Source organism: Aquarana catesbeiana, linkage group LG05, assembly GCF_042186555.1.
Source record: "Aquarana catesbeiana isolate 2022-GZ linkage group LG05, ASM4218655v1, whole genome shotgun sequence".
Taxonomy (NCBI): Eukaryota; Metazoa; Chordata; class Amphibia; order Anura; family Ranidae; genus Aquarana; species Aquarana catesbeiana.
Window position 1 is genome coordinate 438258129 of NC_133328.1, and position 25760 is coordinate 438283888.

General features: G+C 43.6%; 1 protein-coding gene across 3 annotated transcripts in view; it reads left to right on the forward strand.

Moving 5' to 3' along the window:
• Positions 1-25760, forward strand: part of RTTN (rotatin) — a 372765-nt gene that overhangs the window by 240587 nt on the left and 106418 nt on the right. For all 3 annotated transcript variants that reach the window (XM_073631267.1, XM_073631266.1, XM_073631268.1), the window contains exons 31-33: positions 2207-2317; positions 6593-6751; positions 22412-22489. In XM_073631267.1, coding sequence (XP_073487368.1) covers positions 2207-2317; positions 6593-6751; positions 22412-22489 — 348 coding nt within the window. The remainder of the gene's footprint in view (positions 1-2206; positions 2318-6592; positions 6752-22411; positions 22490-25760) is intronic.

Here is a 25760-nt window from a genome sequence, read left to right on the forward strand (position 1 = left end):
TCATTACACACACAGAGTGATATATTTCAAGCATTTCTTAATTTTAATTTTGATTATGGCTCGCAGCTAGTGAAAACCCAAAATTCATTGTATCCGAAAGTTAGAATATTACAGACCAATAAGAAAAAAGATTTTTAATACAGACCTGCTGGTTTACTGAGAGTATGTCCATGTACAGTATAGTATGCACTTAGTACTTTTTCGGGGCTCATTTTGCATGATTTACTGCATCAATGCGGTGTGGCGTGGAGGCATACAGCCTGTGGCACTGCTGAGGTGTTATGGAAGCCCATGTTGCTTTGATAGCAGCCTTCAGCGCAACTGCATTGTTGGATCTGGTGTCCTCTCATCTTCCTCTTGACAATACCCCACAGATTCTCTATGGGGTTTAGGTCAGTCAAGTTTGCTGGCCAATCAAGCACAGTGATACCATGGTCATTAAACCAGGTATTGGTACTTTTGGCAATGTGGGCAGGGGCCAAGTCCTGCTGAAAAATTAACTCATCATCTCCATAAAGCTGGTCACCAGAAGGAAGCAAGAAGTGCTGTAGAATTTCCTGGTAGAGGGCTGCACTGACTTTGGACTTAATATAACACAGTGGACCAACATCAGCAGATGACATGGCTCTCCAAATCATCAATGACTGTGGAAACTTCACACTGGACCTCATGCATCTTGGATTCTGTGCCCTCTCCACTCTTTCTCCAGACTCTGGGACCTTGATTTCCAAATTAAATGCAAAATTTACTTTCATCCCAAAAAAAAGGACTTTGGACCACTGAGCAACAGTCCAGTGCTTTTTCTCCTTAGCCCAGGTAAGACCCTTCTTACGTTGTCTCTGGTTCAGGAGTGACTTGGCACAAGGAATGTGACAGTTGTAGCCCATGTCCTGGATACGTGTGTGTTTGTTGGCTCTTGAAGCACTGACACCAGCCATAGTCCACTCCTTGTAAATCTCTCCCAAATTCTTGAATGTCCTTTGCTTCACAATCTTATCAAGGCTGTGGTTATCCCTGTTGCTTACACTTTTCTACCACATGTTTGGATACAGCACTATGTGAACAGCCAGCTTCTTTAGCAATGACCCTTTGTGACTTTCCTTTTGGCAGTTGTCAATGACTGTATTCTTCCACATGATTGTGTAACCTACTGAACTAGACTGAACTGAACTAGACTGAGAGACCATTTAAGGGCTCAAGAAACCTTCACAGGTGTTTTGAGTTAATTAGCTGCTTAGAGTGTGACACCATGAGTCTTCAATATTGAACTTTTTCACTATATTCAAATCTATGAGATACTGCATATTGGGTTTTCACTAACTGTAAACCATAATCATCAAAATTAAAAGTAAGAGATGCTTGAAATGTATCGCTCTGCGTCACATCTATATGAAATATGAGTTTCACTTTTTGAATTGAATTACTGAAATAAATGACCTTTTTGATGATATTCTAATTTTTTGAGATGCACCTGTATAAAATTATTATATAGATTCAGATATATCAAAAAAAATCTATTGAGTCTCAGAAATTGGAACATTTAAAACAAAAATGCTACAATGCTATTTATAAAGACATCATTGCAAAACGCTGCCCAGGCCTTTCTACCTAACTCTTCGTAAATATGCACATTTGTCACATACATTCCCACCAAAATCCACATTTTGTAACCATATTTAAAAATGGTCTTTGGAAGGTATATTCATTACCGTATATAAAGTATAATCATTTTCTATACAGAAATATTGTTCTGCAGTTGGCATGTATTTGAAGGCCATCTCCATCCAAACCTATTTAGTTCTATATTTATAAGTCTAGAGGTTAGAAACTCTGTCAGGTTTTTTAATACTGCTGGTGAAGATTTGTGTTCACTTTCTCTGTCATCTCCAGGCTAAGAAGGTGTGGAAAAAGAGAAGAGAAATGATAATAAAAACCTAGCAATTCTAAACCTTTCCCATGCTAGTCAAATCTAAAAAAAAAATATATATATATATATATATATATATATATATATATATATATATATATATATATATATATATATATATATATATATATATATATATTTATATTTAGGTAGAGCTGTGGCATTTGCTACACAAACTCGGTGTACCTCCGTCCAAACAGATATTTTTAAATACTCCATTCATACTCTGTGACTACAGATTTTTTTTTGTTATATTTAAAATAAAGGTTTGTCTTTCAGGACTGGGTGCATCTTTGGTCTTTACCATATGATCATGGTACTGAAGAACAAGTCATATCACGGCTGGGTTTGGAATGGTTGATTCCTTTGTGGGTAGACCGAGACCCAGAGGTTAGTGCACTTAACCTGGCCATCAAGATAAAATCATCACTTGTTTTTTTTCTTATTGATAATGTGTATTTTTATGTCTACATACAATAGCATATGATCTGTACATATAGTCTCATCTCCAGCTTTTACCTGCAGTGGCACTGCTGGTCAAATATGATATTAAAGTGGTATTTAACCCTTTCATGACTAAGCCTATTTTTGAAATTTGGTGTTTACAAGTTAAAATCCGTATTTTTTGCTAGAAAATTACTTAGAACCCCCAAACATTATATATATTTGTTAGCAGAGAATCTAGAGAATAAAATGGCGATTGTTGCAATATTTTTTATCACACGGTATTTGTGCAGCGGTGTTTTAAACGCAAATTTTTGGAAAAGTGACACTTTCATGAATTTTAAAAAATCCAAACAGTAAAGTTACCCCAATTTTTTTGTATAATGTGAAAGATGATGTTACGCTGAGTAAATAGATACCAAACATGTCACCCTTTATAATTGCACGCACTCGTGGAATGGCGACGAACTACGGTACCTATGAATTTCCATAGGCGACGTTTTAAAATTTTTTTACGGTTACCAGGTTTGAGCTACAGAGGAGGTCTAGGGCTAGAATTATTGCTCTCGCTCTGACGATCGCGGCGATACCTCACATGTGTGGTTTGAACACCGTTTACATATGCGGGCGCGACTTCCGTATGCGTTTTCTTCGCTGCGCGAGCTCGCGCGGACAGGGGCACTTTAAAATTTTTTTTTTTTTTTTTTTATTTTATTTATTTTTGTACTTTATAAATTGTGTTTAAAAAAATTTTTTTTTTTTTACTTTTATTGCTGTCACAAGCAATGTAAACATCCCTTGTGACAGTAATAGGTGGTGACAGGTACTCTTTATGGAGGGATGGGGGGTTTAAAAGACCCCCCATCCCTCCTTTACACTTCAAAGTATTCAGATCGCCGAAAACGGCGATTCTGAATACTGTGTACTTTTTTAAATTCGGCGCCATTGGCAGCCGAGTAAACGGGAAGTGACGTCATGACATCGCTTCCGCGTTTACAACGAGAAGGCTGGAACGAAGCCGCTCGCAGCTTCATTCCAGCCCGCCCCCAGCCGCCGAAGGCAGCCGAATGGACACCGGGCCTCCTGATCGCACGGGAGGCCCGGTAACAGCGGCGGGAGGGGGGGGGGGTGTCCCCTCCCGCTCCTCCGGTATAACAGCCGGTTGTTATACACGGATAGCCGATCGCCCGCTGTAAACAACGGTACCGGGATGATGCCTGCAGCTGCGGGCATCATCCCGGTATAACCCCGGAAAGCTGAGTACGCATATCTGCGTACGGTCGGCGGGAAGGGGTTAAACTAAAATGTTTACTTTATGGAACAGGTAAGCCTATAAAAATTCTTGTCTGTAAGTGCCCTGTAAATGGCTTGGACTTGCATCATGTAGTAGATAATAAAATTTGTTCCAGCTCATGTCACTATAAATGCAGAGAACCAATGGTTCAAGAAAGGTTGACCGCACTCCCAGGTATGAAGCAGTGATGATTACTTTATTAAAGATAAAAAAATCCAATCCATCAAGATATATCATAAGACATCATGGGACCTTTATGCAGGCATGGCAAGATTAACGCGTTTCACGAATCAAGGTTCGCTTAGAGATTATGGCTAAGTGAACCTTGATTTGTGAAACACGTTAATCTTGCCATGCCTGCATAGAGGTATCATGATGTCTTACAATGTATCTTGATGGATTTTTATCTTCAATAAAATAATCATCACTGCTTCAAACCTAGGAGCGCGGTCAATCTTTCTTGAACCATTGGCTCTTATTCAGGCTGTAGACTGGATCTGCACCACAAGCTTGAAGGGAGCAATCATTGCCACCTGGAGCAGCACAGCTCTGTCTCTGTATCATTCAAATGCAGAGCACGCCATGCCACGGTGGCAACGCAATGATGCACATGTGCAGCAGTGACGTCAGTGCCGGCTGTTTGTCAAGTCTGTTAAACTAGCACATTATGGCATTAACTTGCAGGGGGACTGATTTTATTGTCTTCTAGAGTTTATTACCACTTTAAAGTTTTAGGTAACACAGAAAGTTTGAGATTTAGCAGAGTAGATGGGACTAAATTAGGCAATTGCTAGGTAAAGTGTTCCAGAGAAAATAAAAAATGAAAAACCTGTGTACGTTTCTGCGATACATGCACATTTACCCAGGCTTTGTCTTTAAAACCGCTCATTACAGGAATGTACTTGTTGATCTGCGAGAAATAGAGTATTCGCCTAGCTCCCTGTTTGGGTCTGACAGTTGCTGCAATGAAATCCAAAATTATGTTGTCAGTCCTACCCAGTGTGCTTTGTTGGACTACAGAACCCCTCCTTCTCTTTTTCCATAACATATCGGAAAGGTGTTTAGTAGCCCAAGGGGTGAATTGGACAGGTCTGATAACACTGCTTAGGAAAAAGTGTAACAGAGGCAGAGTACACAGAAAGTTAGGCGCTTACTGGATTTCTGGCAGTATCAGCAGACATTTTTCTTGTACTTTTTTAGCATTTTCAAAGGGCAAAACATGGGTAAATTTGCATGTATTTTAGAGATGTACGATGTATGTTTTGCCCCAGCATACATTTTGAAATTAAAACCCTTTCAAAGTCTTTACATTATCACTTTATTTTGCCAGTACAGCAGGCTGTATTTTTCCTCAGTTTAATCCATTTATGAAAGAAGGCTAACAAGTGCAAATAGGTTTTCATTAAATTCCCTGTTTTGATTTAGCCTCACAGCAATTAATAATTGCTTTACTTCATTAATTTCATTTTTTTTTTTTTTTTTTATTGGTAAAATTATGCAAACCCTTTAGCATTTGAAATTGAGGGCAACAACTAAATCCAAGAAGTTCTTAATATGCCTAGACATTTGAACACTTTATTGTGAGAATGTCAGAATTCTACCACATTTCAGAGATTAAAAAAAAATCTTTGCTTAACTAAAGTCGTGTGTTCTACCCGTTACATTCACTGTGTTATCTGCAGTTGTGTTACTCCATTTTTAAATAAATGATGTGATCGGTCTCTGATGTGTGTACTCTTCTTCTCTGTAATGCTCATGGGAACTGAATGCAAGAACAAGAAGGCAGTACAGAATATAGAATGTATCTTTAATTTACTTGGTAATTAAATGTCATTGACTTGTTTCTGACCTTTCACAGTGGGATCAGCTACAGTGAACATCTGCTTTTAAATTCCTCTGTATTAAATAGCTTAACAAACTTAATGGTCTATCCAATTAAATTGTTGAATAATAAAAGTAAAATATTAAGGTTTATATTTACTAAAGGTCAGTTTTAATGTTGTGTGTAGTGATATTTAATGGTATTTTAAGGAATCTATTTTTAATTTTGCATGAAGGTAACGTTCCTTCAAAGCTGGATAGGTATTGTGTACACCTCAACCCTCTCCATTAGTGCTATGCAGTTCTGATGAATTTCACCAAATTTGGTACCACTAGTACATACATGAAAATGCATGTGGCTTGATGTAACTGCAGTGGATACAAGCATCATATGGCCTAATTGCACGCTATTTTATTATGTTCTATATAACTATGTGTACACGTATGCCTGACTCAAAGGCAGGTCAACGTAGTGTGCTTTTTGTGTTTCTTTGACTGACTCGCACATGACTAGCTTCTAAATTGCTTCAGACTTTGCATTCGCATTGAAGCAGTTTAGATGCAGATCTGTGTTCTCACTACAAGCAATTTAGGTGCTTTCATAGATGTCATGGAACCATACAGTGATCTGTACATGCATTTTTGTACATGCAACTGGCAGAAGCAACTAAATCTATAAAACTGTCCTAAAAGGAGAGAGTGTTTTTGCCTTTGTTGCCCAAGCATAGGTTAGAGTTGGTCTGAAGGCTGATAGTTAGACTAAAGAATAATACACAGGGGCTGAATGTTGGGCGACATTCAATAGAATCCGGCAGACATTCGGCCCGTGTGTACTGCCGCTGGTCCGACAGAAGCCAGCCGGGGCATGACCGAAAAAGGTCTGTTGACTAGCTTCCAATCAGCTCTCTCAGCCAATGATTGAGAGAGCTGAGAGAGGTGTGTACTAGGCTTAAGACAGGCTGAACAGAATTGCTCATTTTCTGGAAGTTAAAACAGTTATGTATGTATTTCAACTGCATTTAAAGATTGCCTAGAGCTCAGATTTACCCAGTTGCATCCTCATAGATGGGTCTAAAAATCTGTACGTTTTTGAATATTTATTGCAGGCGAGGTTCACTAGCCTGGGCATTGGATCTGCTTTGACTTCAATTAAAGAAGGTTGCGTTACTTTGTCTGACAGTTGTCAGAACATTTCTGGAGGCTTATGGGGGACAGTGCTAAGTATCTTTCTTGACCAGTATGAATGCAGCATGGTGCGCAGAGAGGTGAGTTGTTTTGATTTAGAAGTAGGCTTATATCATTAAGATATTCTAACCTGATTTTTAAGGATCAGGACCACCAAAAACTAAGATTTGAGTTTTTAAACACCTAACCTGTTAATGAGATCTTAGCCCTTGAGTTTCTGAGGTAACTATTACACTCAATTTCTTAACTTTGAAAGTATTTTTATATTATGGAAAATTCAACGGGAGCAGACACAACGAGTGTAATACACAAAGGTTGACATGGAAAAACTCCTAGGTTAGTAGAAAGTCAGAAACTATGGTAGTGAAATCCAAGACGTATAAGAAGTAAGCGGCTGATTCTATAACTAAATATTCTTTTTGTGTGGATGGATTCTTTCACTTTCTTCAGTGTAAAAATACGAAAATATAAAATGTTTTAGGAAAATTTATAGCAAGAGAAATAGCGAGAAAACAGTTGTTGACTGCCTTTGGCAGATACAAGTTGCCTAGATGACTATTTTCTCTAACCTCTTTTTGTGTGTGTGTTGCATATGTAAAACATATTAAAATATATGAGAAAAAAACAAAAAGCCAAGAATTCCCTCATCTGGGGTAACATTTGCTCATATGATATTTATTTAATGAATGCCAATTACCAAATAATATAACACTAGAATTATTGGGAGCAATGCAAATGACAACATGCTGCCGTTTTTGTCTTTCTTTTGAAATAGTGTGGAGTCTTTCATTTACAGGATAATAATGAGAGGAAACGGCAGCGATTTGAAGTGATAGAGTGTATACAGTTATTTATGGAACTGGAATGTAAATCACATTCGCCGAATAGGGCTCTATGGATAGGCAGTTTGATCGTTCTTCTGCATAAAGGCCCCAATCGCTGCATGTTTGAGTGTCCAAATCGGGCATAAGTCTTAATTATAATCTGAATTGTAGGGACAGTGGCTGCAGTTTTTCAATGTATACTACTGCCACTAACTAAGTGCACTAATTGGGCCCCAAGGGACATTCAGAACTGGAAAATGCGTACTGTTAAAATGGACAAATCATTTTAACTGTACAGGTTTGTTGCTGGATTAAAACCTTGTCATTTTTGTACTTTGCCATTATCACTGAGGTTGTAGCTGTCCTACATTCTATGTTCTAATTAATTATATTCTTATATATATATATATATATATATATATATATATATATATATATATATATATATATATATATATATATATATATATATATATATAATTATGTAGGACAGCTACAAGCTCAGTGATAATAATATATTTATTTTTTCTCCACTTCATAAGGAGCCCCAGTTTGGCTATAATTTACTAGAAGCTATATGGGATTTACATCTCTCGTTTTTGAAATTCCAAAACTTTGTTAACCTCTTATCGCTAAATTGGCTTTTTTTTTTTTTCTACTTCCATATAACAAAATCATCTAAGTTGGCATTTGGCCTTGACATTTCTAGACATCTGGTGATTGGTCATATTTTTCTGATGTACCTGTTTTGCCTCTTTTAATGAAGTAAAATGCACGATGCTCCTTCATTGCACAGTGATGCACTTTAAGCTTTAGACATAAGCGATTGCCTTTCAAGCACACATTTGTGGATGTGTTTGTTGGGTGAAGAAAGTCTGTCTGAATAATCAGATTTACATTGTGTGCGCTTAATCAGACTGTACTAGTCATCTCTGCAATGTTAATCATCTGCATATAAGTGAAAAAAATTAACAACTATTTCACAAAGGAAGCATACAAGTAGACAGCTATGTGCTAATGCTGTTCATCCTGTTCTGTAGTTCCTACCAGAGAGGCAGCTTCACTTTTCAGCACTGCAATTTAGCAATATAGCTTTTCACTGAACCTTCCCAAGGATACCAATGAGTCATTGAAGAAGCTTCACAGCAGTAATTAGGTCATTACTTTGTATTCTTTTTTCACTATTCTGTTCTAGTGTAATCCATTCATCTCCTAGTGTTATATACCTAAAAGGAGGCCTAAAAGGTTGTTAATTACAGAATACATACTGGGACTTTGCAGATGCTAGATACATGCAATACACATAGACCATATTTTCTTTAGTTGATACATGTATCTAGCACCTGTAAAGTCCCAGTATGTATTCAGTATCTTCATCCATCTCCCAGTGTTAGTTTTGCACTGTACAGTACGGTTGGATTGTCTTACACTGTTGTCTCTTCCTCTTCTGTTCTCGTTGTGTAGGGCATCACAGAGCTGCAGGTTTTATCTGACAGCATTTACAATAAGTATAATGCTTGGGGCCTAAGCAATCTATCATCTGGCCAAGGCTTTGTCATGGGTGTAGCTCTTGGGGTGTGTGTGTCAATAAAGAATATATATATATATGTACAAAGGCTGGCCGAAGGCTAGCCTGCATTTGTGGGAGGAGTCTGAGAGGGATATTTAAGCCTCCTCCTCTGTCAGGTCAGGGCTCGTGGGCGTTCTGGGTTCAGTAGGGGGCGGGGCCTATGCGTCACTTCCGGCTCAATTACAAGATGGTGGCGGTGCCTCTCTCGGTGCTTCACCAGGGAGTGCACCTCTCCACCCACCTGGTTCCCCCTTCGGCACCCACATTCACGGGTCCCCCTTCTGGTATTTCAGCAGGGGGGGGGGCGGCGATCGGCCACCCGCCCGCCGACTCCTCTCCCCATGCATGCAGCTCCACGAGGGAGCCTCTTGCCAGCTAGCTCCTCTCTCCCCTTACCAGCTTGCTTCAGGGGGGAGCTGCTGACCGCGTCTCCGGCTATTGAGGGGGGATGTCCAGCCACCTGCACACGGCGCCACGGGGGTGGGGGGGGCCGCCCGATTTCCTCGGTGATCTTGCAGAGGGAAGGGAGGGGGGCCGTCCATCCTCCACCCACCCTCCTTCCCCTCGGCGGCAGCCAGTCAAGTGCGGCCCGCTTCTCCCGGCGAGTATGCCGGGGGAAGGGAGGGGGGCCGTCCATCCATCCGTCCTCCACCACCCTCCTTCCTTCCCCTCGGCTGCAGCTGGTCAGGTGCTGCCCGCCCGCTTCTCCCGGCGCTCATGCCAGGGAAGCGGGGGGGGGACATCCTTCCATCCTGCACAGCTACACATGGCCAGCACGCAGCCCAAGCTTCTCCCGGTGCTCATGGGGGGGGGTGCCGCGGCCGTCAATCATCTTCACCCACACCAACTTCCCTAGGGCTCAGTTTTGGGGGGGGTCGTCTGTCTATCTTCCACCTTTGCTGGGCCCAATCCCGCATGGGGGGGTGCGCCGCCCACTTTTCCCTCATCCCTGTGTGTCCTGCCGGGGTGGGGGGGTGGGCGGCCGCCTGCTTCTCCTGGGGGGGGCGTCTGTACGTCCATCTTTATCCACTCACCTATCATTTGGCCCCTGCGTTCTGTTTACCTCACCTCCCTGGAACTCACACCGTGCATCACGGTGGAATCGCACGCACGCTTCCCGGTTCTCATTGGGGGGGTGCTCACCCGCCTGCTCACTTCCCGGTACTCACATGGGGGGGGGAGATCCCCCACACGCCTCCCGGGCATTCACCGCTTCAGGTACCAGTGTTCATCATGGTGTTTCAGCCCCAGGATTTCTGTCATAGCGTTTCAGCCTCAGGTTTCCATCACAGCGTTTCTATCTAGGCGTTTCAGTGTCAGCGTTTTGCTATCACAGCACTCCTGTCATAGCGTTCCGGTCATAGCGTTTTCTGCCTCAGCAGTTCTGTCGCAGCATTCTCCCCCAGCATTTCTGTCAAGGTGTTCTGCCCCAGCATGTCTGTCATCACATTCGGCCCTGCATTTCTGTCATGGCGTTTCTGCCCCAGCGTTTCTGTCATGTTCTGCCGGCATTTCTGGCAGCATTTATACCTCAGCATTTCTGTTGCAATGTCCAGCATTTCTGTCTCAGCGTTCGGCCCTAGCATTCCTGTCATAGTATTCTGCCCCAGCATTTCCATCATTAGCGTGCTACCCCGGCATTTCGGTCTCAGCGTTTGTCTTAGCGTTTCTGCCCCAGGATTTCTGTCTTAGCATTCTACCCCAGGATTTTTGTCTTAGCGTTCTGCCCCAGGATTTCCGTCTTAGCGTTCTGCCCCAGGATTTCCGTCTTAGCGTTCTGCCCCAGGATTTCCGTCTTAGCGTTCTACCCCAGGATTTCCGTCTTAGCGTTCTGCCCCAGGATTTCCGTCTTGGCGTTCTGCCCCAGGATTTCCGTCTTGGCGTTCTGCCCCAGGATTTCCGTCTTGGCGTTCTGCCCCAGGATTTCCGTCTTGGCGTTCGGCCCCAGGATTTCCGTCTTGGCGTTCGGCTCCAGGATTTCTGTCTTAGCGTTCAGCCCCAGGATTTCTGTCCTAGCGTTCTGCCCCAGGATTTCTGTCTTAGCGTTCTGCCCCAGGATTTCTGTCCTAGCGTTCTGCCCCAGGATTTCTGTCACAACGTTCTTCTCCAGCATCTCTGTCACAGCGTGTGGCCCCTGCATTTCTGTCACAGCGTGTGGCCCCTGCATTTCTGTCACAGCATTCGCCCCCTGCATTTCTGTCACAGCGTTCGCCCCCTGCATTTCTGTCACAGCGTTCGCCCCCTGCATTTCTGTCACAGCGTTCGCCCCCTGCATTTCTGTCACAGCGTTCGCCCCCTGCATTTCTGTCACAGCGTTCGCCCCCTGCATTTCTGTCACAGCGTTCGCCCCCTGCATTTCTGTCACAGCGTTCGCCCCCTGCATTTCTGTCACAGCGTTCGGCCCCTGCATTTCTGTCACAGCGTTCGGCCCCTGCATTTCTGTCACAGCGTTCGGCCCCTGCATTTCTGTCACAGCGTTCGGCCCCTGCATTTCTGTCACAGCGTTCGGCCCCTGCATTTCTGTCACAGCGTTCGGCCCCTGCATGGCCCCTGCATTGCTGTCTCAGCGCACAGTCTCGGCATTTCTGTCATAGCGTTTCTGCCCCAGGTTTTCGGTTACAGCATGGCTGCCCAAGATTTCTGTCATAGCGTTTCTGCCCAGGAGTTCTATCGCAGCGTTTCTGCCCCGGATTTCTGTCATGGCGGCATTCTGCCCCAGCATTTCTGGCTTGGCGTTCAGTCTCAGCTTTTCTGTCTTGGTGTTTCTGCCCCAGGTTTGTTGTCATTACATTTCTGCTTTAGCGTTCTGTCATAGCGTTTCTGCCTCAGGATTTCGGTCATGGCATTTCTGCCTCTGCGTTTCTGCCCCAGGAGTTCTGTCATGGCATTTCTGCCTCTGCGTTTCTGCCCCAGGAGTTCTGTCATGGCATTTCTGCCTCTGCGTTTCTGCCCCAGGATTTCGGTCATGGCATTTCTGCCCCAGGAGTTCTGTCATGGCATTTCTGCCTCTGCGTTTCTGCCCCAGGATTTCGGTCATGGCATTTCTGCCTCTGCGTTTCTGCCTCAGGATTTCGGTCATGGCATTTCTGCCTCTGCGTTTCTGCCCCAGGAGTTCTGTCATGGCATTTCTGCCTCTGCGTTTCTGCGCCAGGATTTCGGTCATGGCATTTCTGCCTCTGCGTTTCTGCCCCAGGATTTCGGTCATGGCATTTCTGCCTCTGCATTTCTGCCCCAGGATTTCGGTCATGGCATTTCTGCTTCTGCATTTCTGCCCCAGGATTTCTGTCTTTGCTTTTCTGCCTCTGCGTTTCTGTCAGTGTTCTGTCATAGTGTTTTTGCCCCAGGATTTCTGTCATTGCAGTTGTCATTACGCTCTGCCCAGGGTTTCGGTTCTCACGTTCCTGCCTCAGCTTTCAGTTTCAGCATTCCTGTCACAGCGTTTCTCAGAGGGGCGTTGTTGTTCAGTCACGGCATACTTCGGTAGCTGGTTCTATCTTCGTTGTTTGTCATGTCTCATGGTATCTTTGTTCATGTTTGTACCGGGGTCAGTTAGCTAGGGCTCACATGTCAGGATCTGTCACGTCTACAGATCCATATGGGCTGAGGTTTCGTTTGTTAATGATTGTTGACCATAATCTTCTCGCCCGTATAACATACGTCATACGATGCACGTTCATTCACCACACCTGTACGATTACCCACCACGGTCTGTGGGTACACCAGCCCTGAGTTTTCAGTCAATTACCTGTCTCTGCGCAGCAGGTTACTCGGGCTCAGTCACTACTTACACGAGGGGGGGTGGTCCATCATCAGCTTCATTCACGCGCAGTGGTCTTGACATTTCTGCTCATGTTCTCATACTTGGGTAGGCTCAGAGGGGGATTGCTGTTCTCATGTATTGTTGCCTGTCATTTCTCTTGTTCATGTTCTCAGGTTGGGCTGCATTGGCAGCCATCATCCCCTTGTTGGTCCTTAAGTGGTAGGTTTGGGCAAACGTCGTCATGATTCTGGATTCTACACTCTGGCCTGATATCTTGTCTAGGATGTGGCCTGGAAGACTGCTCAGGGACGTCAGTTCAGTCATTTTTTCCGTTCCCCAGCCGGTGTCAGGTAGGGGGGGTTTTCTGTCACTTTGGGGTATGACTGTTTCAGGCCATGTGACTTATTTCCCCTGTGTGGAGTCTGGCCCTTCTTCCTCGGTTCATGATTCAGACTCGGCTGCAGCACGACCTGATCAAATCAGGTGGGACCAGCATTCGGTGTCTGGCATGGTTTCTCCACGTCGTCAGTGCTTATTGCCTTAGGGTTTGGGCCTCAACCACCTACTCCTTCACATCCTTCAGGTATTTAGCTTTTTGAACTCCTGCCAGTTGTCCTTTGGCACTTACCCTCGCTCTTTCCCATTCCAGTATGGGTAGGCCAGGGCTTGGGGGGAGGGTTTCACGGAGCACATCCCAGGGTCTGGTCGAAGTTTTGATCTTCTCGGCTATCATTTTGCAGGGGCTTCTTGGGACAGCCATGGCTCCCCTTCCCCCACGCATCCTCTCATTCACAGTAGTTCATTCTCATGTCAGGGTCGTCTCGGGCTCCAGGCTCTGCCCAAGCGTTCATGGGACGTTTCATTGGGTTCGGGGTAGCTTCGCAGGTTTCTACAAGGGGTTCTGTCTCATCACCGAGTCGGGGGTTTCTCCTGTCATAACGGACACTTATCAGTTATATACTGTTGCCATCCGGGCACGCACTACTCCACTTGATGGATTTTACCTCCCCTTTTCCACCTAAATTTTTGTCTTTTTGCCCTCTTCTCAGGCATACTGACCAGTCAGGCCAAGGCACACCTCAGGCCTTGGTGCTTAGGAGTATCACTTTCTAAACTCGAAGACTCTGACTACAAGTACAAAGGCTGGCCGAAGGCTAGCCTGCATTTGTGGGAGGAGTCTGAGAGGGCTATTTAAGCCTCCTCCTCTGTCAGGTCAGGGCTCGTGGGCGTTCTGGTTTCCCACCCACCCGTTTCCCCCAATATTCATACTTACTCATATTACTTTTCTTACATTCAGGGTATGCCCTCTTTTCAGGCATACTGACCAGTCAGGCCAAGGCACACCTCAGGCCTTGGTGCTTAGGAGTATCACTTTCTAAACTCGAAGACTCTGACTACAAATATATATATATATATATATATATATATATATATATATATATATATATATATATATATATATATATATATTATACTAAGGGTTATATCTCACCTCCAGGTGCTGGACACTGGTGTAATCAATTAGACAGTAAGTTTCCTCCCTATATAACCCCTCCCCTACAGGGAGTACCTCAGTTTTTTCGCCAGTGTCTAAGGTATTGGTCACGGTTAATGAGTGCTCCTAGATGGCCTGAACAGGGCCAGGGAGCTACGCTATCGGATCCATTCAAAGAGCCAAAACAAAAGCTAAAGTGGATAGTACCCGATGCCTCAATACCGAAGAACGAGGTTTACCTGTAACGCTTCTCTTAGGAGAGCTGAGCCCTGAGATCCAGCACCTTGGTCACATTGCTATACCACAGGTTTGCTCTGGCAGGGCGCGCTATACATGGCCCAAGGCAGTGGACCCAAAGTACAGAGGGGACCCCATCCTTGGTTTAGCATGACACCAACCCGCCGTGATGGGTGAAGATTGGGTCGCTGTGATATTCCAGCAGTACCCTTCAGCGAGGAATGGTGAGTCTGCAGTTGTTTGCAGTGTCTCTATTAAGAGAGCGATCTGACAGTCTGTTTCCCTGTGGCTACTGGGAGCAGTGTGCTGTTCTATCATGCTTGTGCTCTGGCTCAGGCAGGCTGCTGTTTTTTCCCCAGCCACTAGAGGGCACAGATTTGCTCCTAGCCTATTGTTATTTTAGACAGGAAAAAGGGCAGCCATGACCATGTGCTGACAGGTCGGACGGCCTTGGAGACAGAACAGTGGGCCGTGAGTGTGTGAGTACCAGCTTGGGGACAGGTACAGACAAGTCATGATTACATGCTGCATATTTTCTGCCTATCCATGGGGCATGTACAAGCTGTAGTAGATACACCACTGGATGATTAGCAGTTCACTTTAAAAGTGTCATTATCTGCTTGTGGGCAGGAACAGCATAATATACGTGCTTGCAGTTTTGAAATGCATGTTGTTATATTACATTTTTGAAAGGTTTGAGCGTAGTGCATATGTGCTTGGTATCCTACAGTATAAGTATAGGACCAACTGCAGTTGAGCAGGTGCTTGCTTGCTAAAAACGCACAGTTGCTACATACACACAGATGCTGATATGCTTAGTTGCTAAAATCACACAGTTGCTAATACGCACAGATGCTGATATGCACAGTTGCTAAAATCACACAGCTGCTAGTACTCATAGATGCTGATATGTACAGTGGCTAAAATCGCACTGTTGCTAGTAAGCAAAGATGCTGATATGTACAGTTGCTAAAATCACACAGTTGCTAGTACGCACAGATGCTGATATGTACAGTTGCTGAAATCGCACAGTTGCTAACATACACCGATGCTGAATTGTACAGTCGCTAAGGTCGCACAGTTGCTTAAAACGCACAGATGCTGAAATGCACAGTTGCTGCTGAAACGCACAGGTGCTGCTTAAACACAAGGTTGCTGCTTAAACAAACAGGTTGCATAAAGGTACATGGTCATGTGTGTACAAAATGCATGTTTGGACATGTTTGTGTTTAAAAAAAAAAATATATGTATGTATATATATATATATATATATATATATATAACACACAAAACTTGCTTAATTTTTTGATTACATAAGAACGCGTGGTCGCATAAGGTGTCAGGATCGCTTAAAGATGCATGTTTATGTTTGTATAGATATATGCATCGTTGTTTTCTTTTCTCCTAGTCGCATGGTCACGCAGAAAGGCTTGATCGCATAAAGATGCTTGATCATCAGGCTAGAAAACCTCCACAGGATCCTCATGCAGGTGCTTGCTTACAAGCTACCCAAATGCACAACTGCTGGGATGCACAGTTGCTGGTGCGCATTGTTGCTAACGCATGATTGCGGAAACGCAAGTTGGCGGAGGATAACTTCCTTTTTACCAGTCCACATATTTGCATAAAATACATGAGTTTGGCATGTACATCATGTGGGTAAAACAAGTAACAGAACCTGTTCTTGTTGATCACATAAAGATACATGTTTTCTGTTGGTATGGATTTACATGTGTTTTACATAGTCGCATGAGGACGCTGGGTCACATTAAAGTGCTTGTTTGCACAGAAATGCCTAAAATTGCACAAAAATGCTGGATTGCATAAAGATGCTTGATCGCACAAGGGTGCTTGATCACACAAGGGTACTTGTCCGCACAGTACTGCTTATAATGCATAAAGTGTTTGATCATATAAAAAATGCAGAATCACATAAGGATGCATGATCGCCTATATTGGCATGGTTGCATAACAAGGCATGTTAATTTAAGCTTTCCTTAAATATACAGGATTCCTTATGTTCACATAAGAATACGTGTCTGCATGGATACATGTGTAATGTTGCATAACACGTTCATAAAGCGCATGCTTGCTTGCAAGATGCCTGTTCCATAGCACATGTGTTATATGTATGCATGTATACAGCGCACACTTTTCTTGTTCTTGCCTAAAACATATTTGTAAAAAATTTATGCTTCCATGAGGCATATGGCGTTAATACTTGCTTCATACAGATACGGGCCGTTTGCATATGTGTTTATTTGCATGGGCTACAGAGGTTGTCTGCGCTTCGCAGGGGAACGGCACCTCTTCCGATTGGTGGTCTGGCCCTTCGTGTTAGCCACCGTGCCCGGGGTAAAGGCCCAGGGTATAGCAGTAATGGCTGGACCTAGGTGGTCAAGTATCTGGAACTCCTGGGTTGGGATCCCAGTCTAAAGGTACTTTCTTACGGTCGGTAAGGAGCTTGGAGTGTTTGGGACTCAGCCCAAAAAGGGGTCAAGGCAAGGTAGAGTTGCTTTGCTAAGGTGCTAGGCAAGATGGCTTCATTCAAAGCGGTTCCCTATGCTCAGTTTTGTTCAAGGCTGCTATAAACATTATTCTGTCTGCCTGGAACAAGTCGATCCTAACCTAGGCATTATCCAAAGGATCTGGTCCCAGGGATACGCCAGAACCTCAGCAAGATGGCAGAAAGGAAGATCCTTCATGCCAATTACTTGGGGGGAGGAGGTGGCTATGAAGGCTGGCCTCTAGGAATGGTGACCAGTCCTGAAGGAGACCACTGCCCAGGGGCAGTGGTCAAGTTTAGAGAGCCTTGACTGTCGACATTCTAGAGCTTCCGATGGCATGTCTGGCTTAATGGCCTGGGTGTTTAGATTACAGGATTGTTCTGTCAAGGTACAATCCGACAATGCCACAACAGTAATTTACTTCAGTTACCAAGGAGGCACTAGAAGTCACGCAGCCAGAGGGAAGTGGGCCATGTTTTGGTTTGGGCAGAGGATCTTGTACCTTGCCTATTGTCAATCTTCATATTATGAAATGGAGAATTGACAGGCGGCTCTCTGGAGCCGTCAACAATTGTTCCCAGGAGAATGGCCTCTGCACCCTGACTTTTTTCTGACCAGATAACAATTTTGGGCATCCAGGTTCAACAAGAAGTTGGACAGCTTTGTGTCAAGGGCTAGGGATCCACTCGCATATGGGACAGATACATTGGTGACCCCGTGGGATCAGTTTTTCACTGATTTATACGTTCTCCCCAGTTCAGCTGCTTCCGCAGCTTCTACGCAGGATCAAAGTGGAAGGTGACTCGGTTAAATTGATGATAGGCAACCCCTATCCTCATATTGATTAGTGGTTCCAAATTAATAACTACTGCAGTAGGGAACAGACACAAAAGATACGCTCAGCATCTTTCCAAATTACTGTTCTGCTTTATTATGACGCAATTGAAGGTTTTTATGCACATGATTACGTAGGTATCACATTAATATTACAATTGTAGGTTTATCGTAACAAGGGGCGTTACATAGGCAGGCTAATTCTAATCAGGACTCAAAAGAATGTAAACATGTACTGAAAACATTATTAGTGCCGTGTGCACAGTGAGGGCAATGTGCAATACATACAAAATACAATACAATTATATACAGAACTTACAAATTTCCATTACAAAGGGAAGCCGGTAATACTACTAGCCCGGCATGGCACAGAAGATCCTGGTATGAAGAGATCCGTTGGCAGTAGGGAAACCGTGGACTCTTCCATCTAGTCCAGACTTGCTTTCGTAAAGGGCCGGTATTCCATCCGGCCTTACAATCGCTAAATTTAATGGTCTGTCTATTAAAGCCCACATGTTAAAGAATCGGGGCTTTCAGGTTCAGTGGTAACTGCCCTGATTAATGCAAGAAATCGGGCCTCTAGGACCATTTATTATAGGGTCTGGAGGGCCTGTGTTTCCTGGTGTGAAACCAAAAGTTGGCATCCTCGGAGGTATGTCATAGGTGTAGAATTCTTGCCTTCCTACAGTTGGTAAAAATGACGCTAGCCTTGAATACCATAAAGGGTCAGATCTCGGCCTTTCTCATTGTTTTTCAAAGGCCGCTTGCTTCGTATTCTACATGTCTATACAAGGGATAACGCGTATAAATCCGCCAGTTAGGTCGCACTTGTGCCGTAGGGTTGAGTCTAGTTTTGTCGGCGTACAAGGACAGCTCCTTGGGCCGATGCATCATATTTCTTTTGATCCTCCTAACTAGGGAATTGGTGTTCTCCGTTGCGGTAGCCTCCGCAAGAGTTTGTGTTGGCAGCTTTCTTTTGTATAGTGTCATACTTAATTATTCTTAAGGATAGGGTGATGTTAAATCCTCACCCAGCCTTTTTCCTTTTTCCTAAAAGGATCTAGCTGTCATTTGAATCAACATGTTTCTTACCTTCCTTTTTACCAGAACCTTGTTCTGCAGAAGGAAAGTTATTAATTCCTCTCAATATAGTGAGAACGGTTAAAGGTATAACTGAATGTTTCAAGATACACGAATCTGATGTTTCTTGTGCTGCCAGAGGACCCTAAGAATGGGCAGGCAAATCAGCTATTAAAATGGTTGCACTCTCTCATTGTAGTGAGAGCAGTCAAGGCCTATCTGAAGCGACTGCTCAGATACGGAAAACGAATGTTTGTGGCGCTACCTGGAGGTCCCAGGATAGGGCAGATAGCATCTAAATCAACTGTTGTTTTAATGCTGATTTGTCAAGTTATTATTCAGGCTTGCGGTTTGAAGAAAAGGTTTTCTCCATAGAGTGCACTTTACCAGGGAAGTAAGGGATTCATGGGCGGTGCGTTACCAAGCCTTTATGACTCAGATTTGCAAGGCCGCAACTGGTCATCTATACATACGTTCACTAATTTCTATCAGGTGAATGTAAGACTGCAAGAGGATGCCGCTTTTGGCGCAGTGTACTGCAGGCAGCAGTATAGGTCCTCACGTCTGATGGCGGTCTGCGTTTATTTGTGTCTCCCTCCCCTCAGTAGGCATTGCTTTAGGACATCCCACTTAGTAATTACTATGAGCCTCTGTGTCCTGTGATGTACGATAAAGAAAATAGGATTTTTATTGCAGCTTACCTGTAAAATCCTTTTCTTGGAGTACATCACGGGACACAGAGCTCCCGCCTCTCTTGTGGGACACTTATTGCTTTTCTACAAAAACTGAGGTACTCCCTGTAGGGGAGGGGTTATATAGGGAGGAAACTTCCTGTCTAATTGATTACACCAGTGTCCAGCACCTGAAGGTGAGATATAACCCACTTAGTAATTACTGTGAGCCTCTGTGTCCCGTGATGTACTCCAAGAAAAGGATTTTACAGGTAAGCAGTTATAAAAATCCTATTTTTCACATTCGTATTGGTATTCGGGTGATATATAGTTGCAGCTCTTTGATAACTCGTTTCACTTCAGCGCAGAATTACACTTTTGTTTAAACTATAACAAAAGATAAAGAAAAGAAAAAACAAAAGGAACATTAAGGCGTGAACTACAACCCCCTATTCTATGACAACACAATGGCAATAATATTCTACTATACTCCAATGCCGCAAAGAAGCAATCATACACAGTGTATCAACAACACGTCTGTTTTATACACGTTACCATCTCTCCCTCATTTAGAGCAATCTGCCACCGTTTCAGGAGATTACACCCATCTAGTCCATATTCTAACACATTTTTTTGGACATCCCCCTGGCTTCATGCATCATCTTATATAAGGGGTCATTAACCAAGTTTTCCAAGCTGCTAGGTCAAGGTTGCCTGTCTGTATCCAACTGAGCTCAATCAATTTGCATACTCTTGGTATATATTTTCTAAGATGCTTCCCTGTGTGCTTACCAACCTCTCCAAATGTTTACCTAGGAGAGGCAATGAACGTCAGCACTCAAAAGCACAGTCTGGGCTGACTACCAAGTGCTGACAACCATCATTTTCTGTTTTTAAGCAAATTGTTAACTGGACTATAAATGGTTAAAAATTTCTTTAGATTGTTATTAAGGGGGTTTCCATTGCTATGCAACCCATTTTTGATCTTTTCGTCTCTGGAAAGAGAAAACAATTGTAGCTGAAAGCTGATTAATAGCCACCAAAATGCCACAGAATGTCATAGTTTGTACGACTTGCATAATTTTCAAGCAATTTTAATCACTTTCAACCAGCTTTTGAGTATATAAATGACCTTCCACCAACAGTTTCTATCAACACTTTGAAATAAAGTAAAATGTTGATAGAAGGTTATCTTAATCATGTTGATGGATGCCATGGCTCCAAGCCTGTATGAAAATCTCATCTTCTCTGAAACTGTAGGTGCTGACCAAAGGTCGCTCTATGAATTCATTAGGGCAGCAGGAAGTGGCCTACTGATGACGTTGGATAACATCCTATTTTATTAAAGTGATACTAAAGTCTTGTTTATTTTAAATGGGAAAAAAAAAACCCATGTTATACTTTCCTGCTCTGTGTAACGGTTTAGCACAGAACAGCCCAGATCCTCCTCTTCTCGGGGTCCCTCTTCATTACTCCTGGCCCCTCCCGTTTGTTGTGTGCCCCTCCAGGAAGCAGCTTGCTATGGGGGCACCTGAGCTGAGCCGCAGCTCCCTGTGTCCATTCAGACATGGGGCCGCGACCCGGCCCTGTCCTGCCCCCTTCTCTCCTTATTGGCTCTCTGACTTTGTTTGGCAGAAGCCAATAGCGACGCACTGTTGTCTTAGCCAATATGAAGGGGAGTCCCGGACAGCCAAGTTTCTCGTGCAACATCGCTGTATCTAGATGGGCTCAGGTAAGTATTGGGGGGTCTGAGGGGGGCTGCTGCACACAGAAGGTTTTTTTATCTTAATGTATAGAATGCATTAATATAAAAAACCTTCTGCCTTTACAATCAATTTAAAACTATCTCTGCCTAGGTCGGACTGCCCCTCTAACATTTCACCCAATGCAGGCCTCATCACAAAGCCATAATTGGATGAACTGTTAGAGAGTGCTATGTCCTGGTTTAATAAAGTTGAATATGATCTGAAGCCATTGGCCTGCAACTTTCTCTATTCCCATTGAGGTTACCTTAATCGGTTAACTTGTTTTGTGCAGTGAAATTGCAGAAAACTTTAGTCTAGGGAGTCAGTTTTAAGATGGCCATATACACTACGTAATCTGATTTGAACAATTTTCTTTAGGTCTACCAATAAAAAGTGTAAGAGCCTATCTAACTAGATTCAAAAGTTAAGTGGATTGCTTAGGCAGGCATCTACTACATAGTTTTGGTAGCTCTAAAGGAGATGGATTAGTGATTGTACATCATCTGCAGTATAGTCTTTTTTGTATTAGTAACTGTTTTTTTCCATGTGTAGTACCATTTTATTCATCTAGTCTAAGAGTTTTTTCCCATGTTTTTTTTTATGCAATCATATGATGGCAAATCTCCGGCTCACTCCAATCTCTCTGTAAATGGTGGGTGGGAATTCTTCTCCTGGCTGACAACACTTCAACAAACCAGGGAGCTGTGGACACTAGCAGAATAGCGCCATAGCTACAGGATATTCAGCACCATTGTAGGACCCTTCACAGTACAGAGAACAACCGGAGCTTTGTCGTCATGTGACGGCATAGAAATGAAATGAAGAAAACAAATATTCAGGAGGCGATTTTATTAGAAAATGAATACAAGATTAACTGGTGAGTTATCTTGATGTTCTGTCTTCTACCTTGTATATGGTATATGCATGTCTCAGATTAGAAGTACATTAATGTGCTTGGTTGCAGCTGATCACAGTTTCCGCTAGATGGCAATGTTGAGATCTTGTTGTTGTTTCCAGGCTGCCTTCATTCTTCAAAATATGCTGGTTATTCCATTGTCGAAAAATGCAGAAGATGCCAGTGAGTTCACTCTTCAGGTTTGTAAATCTTTATTTATTTACCCATGTATTTATTGCCCTTACAAATCAAAGAATACCTTTATATAAATACTTAATGTCTGTACACCATTTTGATTATTATGCTGAAAATTGAATTGCGCACTGTCTAATTAAACCATTTTATCCACATTATTCAGTTTCTATTGTTGCAATTTTTATTTAGTACTTAATTTAACAAACACACACAGCTTGTTTGTTACAAGAAGCAGATGAAAGTCCTGCAGTGCAGAACTGGCTGGAACACATGCAGATTCATGGAAAGCAGAAGTATTACAAAATAAAGTTGTTGCCCATAGCAACTGTTGAAATAATTGGCTTTAATTTTCTGACCCGAGTTAGAAAATCAACAGCTGAATTCAGCTGCTGTGCTTAGTTCTGTCTCCTTTCTGTTAATTAGGTGTGTATCTGTAATATACATGTATCATGAAGTAAAGAAATTACTCTATGAATATAAAAGCAGCACAAATCTCTAAACAGACTTGCTTCCCCTGCAAAATGTAACTCTGGTTCCCTGACAAAGAAGAATATGAATACTTACCTCTCTGGCGGTTGGTGAGTCTGCACTCTTCTGACTTCCAGCACTGCAGTCTGTAGCAGCTCCTTCAACATGCAGTCCCTCTGGGAGTGTCAAATGTCTGTGCCCCCCCCCCTCCCCCCACTGAAGCACTACAGGATTTGGCAGTGCCTAGCTGGAAGAACCACAGGACTTTCCAGGGAGATGCAGACACTTGACACTATCAGAAGGGAGGTTTTAAACATTGAAGACTTTGCCAGTGGCTGCAACACTGAAAGCACATCTGAACTTCTCTGTCTATCTACCAGAAAGGTAAATACGCATATTCTTTTGCGATGAATCAGGGCTTACAGAATTGCTTGACAGAGAAAACATTGAAACCAGCGGGTCAGATGTTTATTGAATGCCCCGTAATTCTCATGTGATCCCTTTACTTTAAATCAGTGGTCTCCAAACTGTGGCCCGGGCACCACATGCGGCTCTTTCCTTGCCTTTTTCCTGCCCTTGGGGCACTAACGGACACAAATGAACAATAGGGCATAATTCCTCCCACTGACACCAGCAATTGGGCATTGTTCCTCCCACTGACACCGATGATGGGGCAATTTTCCTCCCATTGACACCAAGGATGGGGCACTATACCTCCCTTTAACACCAACAATGGGGTACTATTCATCCCACTGGCACTAATGATAGGACACTATTCCTCCCACTGACACCTACAGTGGAGCACTATTCCTCCCACTGAAAACTAACAATGGAACACTGTTCCTCCCACTGACAACAGTTATGGGGCACTATTCTTCCCCCTAATACCAAAGATTGGGCATTGTTTATTCCGACTTTTTTTTCTACACCCACTGGTCACAGTCTGGCCCCCATAAAGTCTGAAGAACAATAAACTTGCCCTCTGTTTAAAAAGTTTGGAGACCCCTGCTTTAAACTGAACTGCAAGCAAAAGGCTTAATACACAGTTGTAATAAATATATGTGAGCTGTTTTACATGTTAAATGATTCTTATTTCTGCTAAAAAAAAAAGTTCTGCTAAAAAAATAAATAAATAAATAAAAGTCAGCGGCTACAAATACTGCAGCTGCTGACTTTTAATATTCGGACACTTACCTGTCCTAGGGTCCAGCAGTGTGGGGGAGAGAAGCCCCGCTCATCTCCCCCTCCTCTCTGCAGCGCCGGCATTGTAAGTGTGGGAGCCCGGTTGTGGCTTCACAGCCGGATAACCACTGCGCATGCGCGACCCGCGCCATGACTGGCCGGGCGATCATCTGGGACCTGTGACTTGTCCCAGTTGATTGCCGAGAGGAAGGGGGCAGAGGTGATCTCCCTCCTGGTGCCACGGTGCTCCAGGAAGAAGTAGGACCTGGGACCCTCTGAAAAGAGGGTACCGGCTCACCCCCCAAAAAAATGACATGCCAAATGTGGCATGTCAGGGGTCACCTCCCTTTTAAAGTGGAAGTTCTATTTTTGGGTGGAACTCCACTTTAAGGCCTTGTTCACATGGGCATACTATAAGGGTACGCCTGTGCAAGGGGTTATCCACACTAGGATGGTCAGGTGTTCTGTGTGTCCTTGTGCAGGCGGTCACCTTCATGTCAAAGGGGATACAGCAGCTACATAAACACAGCTGCTGCTCCCAATTCGACAACTAAGCAGATGCACCGCCCCGAGTGCACATTGTCTGTGTTCTGGGCCCTGCATCCGCACGGCTTTCAAATGAGGTGCAGTGGCTGTGTCCGTGCAGCTGCTACTTCTAGATTGACATGAATGTGACTGCCTTCATGGGGGTGCACGAAACACCTGTGCATCCCCATGTAGGTAAACATTTCCCTCGCATGGGCATATGCTGTAGTACACCTGTGTGAACAAAGCTTGAGGTCTTTACAATTCTGCCACACAGCCCTTTCTGGCAGAAGAGGGGACATGATTTTTCTCTGCTGCAGTAAAGTAACACTTATCAGTCTCCTCCCATCTCATACTCTGTGACTGAGCAATGAAAGAAGTTAGCAGCAGACTGATGAGTTCATCTCTCTGTCACATTCTTTATTAGTAGATGAGAACTTACAGCACAATTAACTAACTCATTGCACTGCTTCTCCCTTTCTCAATCTGAGCTCTTCTGTACAGAGCATTGCAAGAGGCTGATTTCAAGTCAAATGTAGGGACTTGTGCTGCTTGGGTTTTTGTTATAAGATCTGCAGGGGGGTTGCTGTTTTGGCAGAGCTGACTACTCTTACTAGAAGCACTTTGAGAGCATCCTTGAAGCCACCTGATGATGGTGTAAAGCCGCTTAGATTTTTCTCACAAAAATACACTTTATTACCAAAAGTATTTGTTACACCTGCCTTTGCACGCACATGAACTTTAATGACATACCAGTCTTAGTCCGTAGAGACCTCAACCTAAAAGAACACCTTTGGGATGAATTAGAGCAGAGACTGTGAGCCGGGCCTCGTTCATGTCAGTGACTGACCTCACAAATGCGCTCCTGAAAGAATGGCCAAACATTCCCATAGACACACTCCTAAACCTTGTGGACAGCCTTCCCAGAAGAGTTGAAACTGTTATAGCTGCAAAGGGTGGGCCAACTCAATATTGAACCCTATGGACTAAGACTGAGATGCTATTAAAGTTCATGTGAGTGTAAATGCAGGCATCCCAATACTTTTGGTAATATAGTGTATGTTTGGCTTATTGAATTTAGCAGTGTAAGAATGACTTTCT